The 6,000-nt window shown below is 33.1% G+C and overlaps 1 protein-coding gene across 2 annotated transcripts in view; it reads right to left on the bottom strand.

Annotated features, from left to right (window-relative positions):
- The window catches only part of LOC108916712, a 92,067-nt gene that overhangs the window by 73,769 nt on the left and 12,298 nt on the right, over window positions 1-6,000 (bottom strand). For both annotated transcript variants that reach the window (XM_018723038.1, XM_018723110.1), the window contains exon 2: window positions 4,216-4,547. In XM_018723038.1, the coding sequence (XP_018578554.1) occupies window positions 4,216-4,388 (173 nt within the window). In that variant the 5' untranslated portion in view covers window positions 4,389-4,547. The remainder of the gene's footprint in view (window positions 1-4,215; window positions 4,548-6,000) is intronic.

Raw genomic sequence — 6,000 nt, 5'->3', positions numbered from 1 at the left:
CAGACACCAACTTTGGTTTTTTAAATGGAAACACACATTTTTTATATTTTTTTCGGATTCTACATCAAAAATAAAGGATACTTTGTGTAGAATAGTTCTATTCAAATATTCAGTTTTTGAGATATCTCGCTTGAAAGGTCTTTCTAGTCGATATTGGTTGCTTACATTTTCTGATACTGACAGGTTATACTAATAGCTACTAAGCCCATTTTTTTATCAGATGTTTAGTAAGGATGACTCTTCCGAATCATGCTCCAAAAACTGGACTGCGTTATACAGGGTGACCAAAATATCATACTAAATTGCCAATTGAAAAATTGAAAAATCTCGATTTTTTTTAAAGGCAACGCCCTGTATATCTTCATACCATGAGATGCAGAATTAAGTTCTCTACAACTTTGCTATACCTGCTCCTATACCAAAATTCATTAGTTTTTCATGAAATCTCATTTCTATGAAAAAATGCGAAGTTTACAAATAGCTTATATGTAAAATAATGTAGTAAGCTCCTGTCAAATGATAATCTGGATAATTTTCTGATGACATGATATTTTGGTCACCCTGTATAACGCAGGCCAGTTTTTGGAGCATGGTTCGGAAGAGTCATCCTTACTAAACATCTGATAAAAAAATGGGCTTAGTAGCTATTAGTATAACCTGTCAGTATCAGAAAGTGTAAGCAACCAATATCGACTAGAAAAACCGAGAGAAAAACCTTTCAAGCGAGATATCTCAAAAACTGTGAATATTTGAATAGAACTATTCTACACAAAATACCCTTTATTTTTGATGTAGAATCCGAAAAAAATATAAAAAAATGTGTGTTTCCATTTAAAAAACCAAAGTTGGTTTCTGTCCAGGAAAAGTGGAACACCCAGTATAGTTGAATATATTTTTAATTTGTACATTCTGAGAAATGTGGCAACACTGTAAAAAGAAAAATCCATATATTCCCCATTTTAACATAGATATTGGACTTTCCCGCACTAGTGTTACACGCTGTATTTACAAATAATATAAATTCTAAGAAAATTATAGATTACAGCAAATATTTCACATAGTTTGACGAAAGTATATACATTTGAATATAATAAAATAACATTATAATTACGGCAAATAATTCCATTTAAAACTATCTGCTCATTTGTTCTAAATACTTTTTTTTCAGTGTAAACAAAAGAAAAATTATAAAATTCCATGAAAATGGTTTTTTGGACATCCAAACACAAAAATGACAAATTTTACCCATATAAGGCTAAAACTATAACAAATACCTGTGTAATATATATAGAACGAAAAAAAAAATGGTCCTACATAATTATATACCACAGGGTTAAGGGACAATGTTCATGAGCGGTTAACTTCATATACTTCATATAGAAATCAATAATTAAGTCCGATAAATTAAGTTTAGAATACAGGGTACCTCAAGGTTCGGATCTTGGACCTATCTTGTTCATTGCTTTCAAAAATGACTTTTTTTTCTACTATCAACTTTCGTATTTTTACCCTAGATTTCTGGTACTGAAGAGCACTGTTTCGCATTTGACAAGATTTTTAGAAAAACTTAACACCTTTACAACTCAGTAAAAATAACATACTTCGTTTTAGGCGACAACGAGCAAAATGGTATGTTTTACACAATCCCGAATGAAATAGTTCATAATTTACAACAAATAACTCATGTGTAAACCTTCCCACTCGTGAGGAAACCGTTACCTGTCGCATAAACAATCATTTCACTGCTAGAACACGAGCAAATTTGAAAAAGCCTCGTGTCTGCACAAATTAAAACATTTAACGCAACCGCACGTTCCTATCGGCTCAAAGTCAAGTGTGGGTGGCTTCGAATAAACGACAAAAACGATCGCTGACGCTGTCTCCACCCGCTAAAACACAAACCTTCAAGTGGGTAGAAGCGGTGACGAAATCCCTACTTGCTATTCGCGTCTGCCAATCAACTTGCTATTTAAATAAGTTGACCGAGCACCAGCACTGTCGATATAAATATGTTTAACAATAACTCCGATTGTTTTATGGACGAATCATTGAAGGCGAGAGAGAAATGGCCTCCAAACAAATGATGATCGGCTCATAATAGCTGAAGAATTTGTTTACAATGGTAAGACCTTACTCGAATGTACTTCCGCAAGTTTTACGTCACTCGCCTCCTGTTATTTCTTTCAAGTGTAACGTAATGTTGACTTAACATTAATTCATAACTTCCGTTTCAAGGTTCGTAGTCTGTTTTCTTTCAAAAAATTGTAAATACACATTGGTTAGTATCGTTATATGGCGACGAAATGTATAAATATTAACCTGAAAACAATTGTAACAAATCTGAATAAACCGTTTTTTTTCTGGGGAATTTTCTTCTGAAAATTATGCTCGGGTGTTTTTGGGGTCGCTGATTACGAATCTAGATCAAAAATGCAAATTGACAATTCACAACTGCCAAAAGTGTGATATTGACGAAGTGACTTGAGACCGTAGAAAATAATGTTTCTCGATTTTCATTTCTCGATAATGTCTATTGCAGGAACCTATTTCTAGCATTTTGAAGCGAATTTAAAAAAAAAAAGTTGCTCTACGATCTTCTAGAGCCGAGATATTTAGACGATGATTTTTTTGACTCATTGATGAAATGAATTATGTGGAAAATGAAGTTGATTGCGTGGAAAATATAGGAAACTAAACCATGGAAGTTCTGAATCACAATCGAGTGAATTGCAGAAAAGAAGAATTGAAACATAAGAGTGATATACATAAGCTGTGAAAATTAAAAATGTAGTAGACGAATACCTACTTTTTTACCACGTAATTTTCTGTACGATAATTAAATAAATATTTTGTAATACTTTTATAATAAAAATATATAATTACCATAAAATGTTGTACTTAGTTTATTTCTTAAACAATTATTAAATAATCATTGAAAGAGTGAGAGAATTTTAGACTGTAGGAAAATTACATTACAAGACAATTGTGCTTTTGAGGCCGTTGTAAATATCATATGTTGGTTTATCTCGTCGAGCTACCTCAGATTAAGTACAAAAGGATTTTTGTACGTGGTCCAGAAGTCGAGCTAATGAAGATTTTGAATGTAAGATCGCTTTTGAACAAACAAGCCATGTTATCATTTTGACATCAACATGGCAGCTGTCAACTGCTAAAAGGCATTTCTGACGTCAAAATCGAGATCAGCAACTTCAAAAACCCATTGGGATAGTTTCCTTTTTATTTTGACAGTCTCGACATGACAGACGTCGGCTGTCAAGAGTGATTTTCAACGCCAAATTCGAAATTCCCACTCCCAAAAACCTTTGGAAACGACATACTCGAAAAAAAACAGTTCATTTTATCATTATTGTCAACGATCAAGACATTTCTGATATCAGGTTCGGAAACGGCGATGTCAAAAACCCCTTTGCCAGCAACATATCGAAGATCTCGAGTCGCTTCGTCAATATGACCATTTTGGGAGCTGTCAAATTGTATTTTTGACAGCAGATTTGTAATCAGCGACCCCGAAATGTCACAGAGTTCTTGTGAAGAATGTGTGCTTCTAGGGTTAAATCTAGTAATCTAGTAACTTAACTAGCCGCTACTATTGGCCATTGTTGACACTGCCACCTTAGGAATATTGAGAGAATTGCCAATGTGTACAAAAGTTCCTAATTGTCAAGCCTACAGAATAACTTTAATGTTATTTTGGGAATTAATACATTACATATTTATAGTAAAATGTAAAAGGACCTGCCATAATAGCATGTCGTTTACGATCCATGTGTTAATAATTACCAAAAATATTGATAAAATACATTTGTTAAAGATAAAACAGTAACATATGTTCTATATAAGGAAGTCTATTGAAAGAATTTAACAGACAGATTTAACATACGAAAATGATAATGAGGAAGCTGTTTATAGGTCCCAGTTGGTTATAATTATAACGCAGTATTATAAATAAATAAAATATTATATTTATGTATACAATTTCGTAAGTCACATCCGCAAATGTTATCTGAAAGCAGCCTAAAATTGTAGTGGCTTTTATCTATTTAGTGGCATCTGTCTGCTTGGTTAAATAAATATAATACCAGGTAATTAAAAATAAAAACAATTATTTCACCGAAACAACTTTAAATAGAGTAACTTATATTAAGTGCATTACCTATTTTTTTTTTACTTAAATACTAACAAACACGGACTGACCTGCTGCTGTGATCCTGAAAGTTACCACCGTCCAACAGCCTCAGCTTGGCGAAGAGCACGGCCGACACGAAGGGGACCTCCAGCAATTCCTCCAGACATATCTCCACTTGAAACTTGTACTTCTTCTTTTTCGTCATGAACGACGCCATTCCGGCGCCCCGTCCGTTGGTCATGCAGGAGATTAGCCCTTAAGGCATCGTCCGCACCACCGGAAAAATACTGTGGCGTGCTCGCGAACGGACGGGCTGCTGAAGGAGTCGGTTCGCGGTCGAAGGTCGATGTCGCGGCGATGGGGTCGTCGTCGAGGTGTCTTAGACTAGATCCATGGCAACCTGGAATCAAGGAAAATCGTCACAAACAAATTTTATTAACCCTTTAAGTGGCAGAAGACTGGGACCCTTTTTAACAAATATTTTAAACGTGATTTTAATTTGTCTAATATATTTTAGTATAAAACCATATTTTCCTTATTTTTTTTATTACTGGTATATTTTTTTTCAGGTGGGAAATTATATTCCCAAAGACGTTTTAGTAAACAGACTATACCCATTAATTTTCTGGGTGATGTATTTCCCACCTACAATAAAATAAAGGATATCTTACCATTACACTATTTATAGCCTAACAGTAATTATACAAACATATAATTAAGATTTATGAAACGGAATAAAACTGTTTTTACCTAAACTACTTACGTTATAAGTTAGACAATGTTACAAAAATGTATATTGCTGCCCGTATTTGACTTTGTCGAAAGAAAATTTAGAGGCTATAGCTTTCTCCTGCCATATAAATATAGCAAAAATTGTAGAAAAGTTTGAAATTAAAAAAAAAACAAATTTACCACACCGCCTAACCCCCTTCATTAGTGGTGTAGAGATGGTGAGTGGACTTCATAATAAACTAAAATCTCTGCTTATACAGAATTTCAAATTTCAAGTCATTACCTCTAATATTTATATTTCTTTTTATTTTCAATTCTAGAGGAATTGAAAATTTGTTAGAACTTTATATAAGAAAATAATCCTAAAATCATTATTTTGAGTAATTTCAGCCCGGCTATTAGTTTATGGCCCATTTTTGCAGTTTCTATGGAAAGTACAGATATTATTGTAGCCAAATACCGAATTTTAACTTTGTTCCTCAATATTTTCATAATAAAAAATATAAATAAAGTAGAAGTGGAAACATAAGCTTAGAATTTTAACTACATTATAATCAAAACTGCAGTCAAATTTTAAATTCTTACACACTACACTAGAAATAATGGGTATAGTGGTGATTGTACTTATCCGTTTTTCCACAAATTTTCAATAATTCCCTTTGTTTTGTATAAAAACGTAAACACAAACAACCATATCACGTATTGCATTCGAGGGTTATATTTTAATAGGTGGGAAACTATTATCCCAAAAAAACATAAAGGGTTGCTATAAGCAACGTGATCAATTCTATAATGCTGATCTCATGTCTGCCTTTTTGTACATTTGAAGCAAGAAATTTTTTTTGGGTGTATGTAAATTGAATTATGTTGATGTAGCTTACAATATATTTGTTACATTTATCCAGTAGATCTCCGTTTGCCTAGGTTCTAGAGGTCAAGTCTGCCGAAACCGTTCAGATGTCAGGAGTTCTACAGGGCTCCGTCCTTGGACCTTTAATGTTTACAGTTTTTATGAATGATATTTCTCTAATTTGAATATGTTACTTTTTATATCCTGAAGACATGAAATTATAAACTTGATAGATATAGCCTCCGATCCGACGGCAATATTTTTTTTAATT

This window comes from Anoplophora glabripennis, unplaced genomic scaffold (assembly GCF_000390285.2).
Source record: "Anoplophora glabripennis isolate ALB-LARVAE unplaced genomic scaffold, Agla_2.0 scaffold1, whole genome shotgun sequence".
Lineage (NCBI taxonomy): Eukaryota > Metazoa > Arthropoda > Insecta > Coleoptera > Cerambycidae > Anoplophora > Anoplophora glabripennis.
Note: the sequence above shows the minus strand (reverse complement) of the source record. Positions and strands in the feature narration are given on the sequence as shown.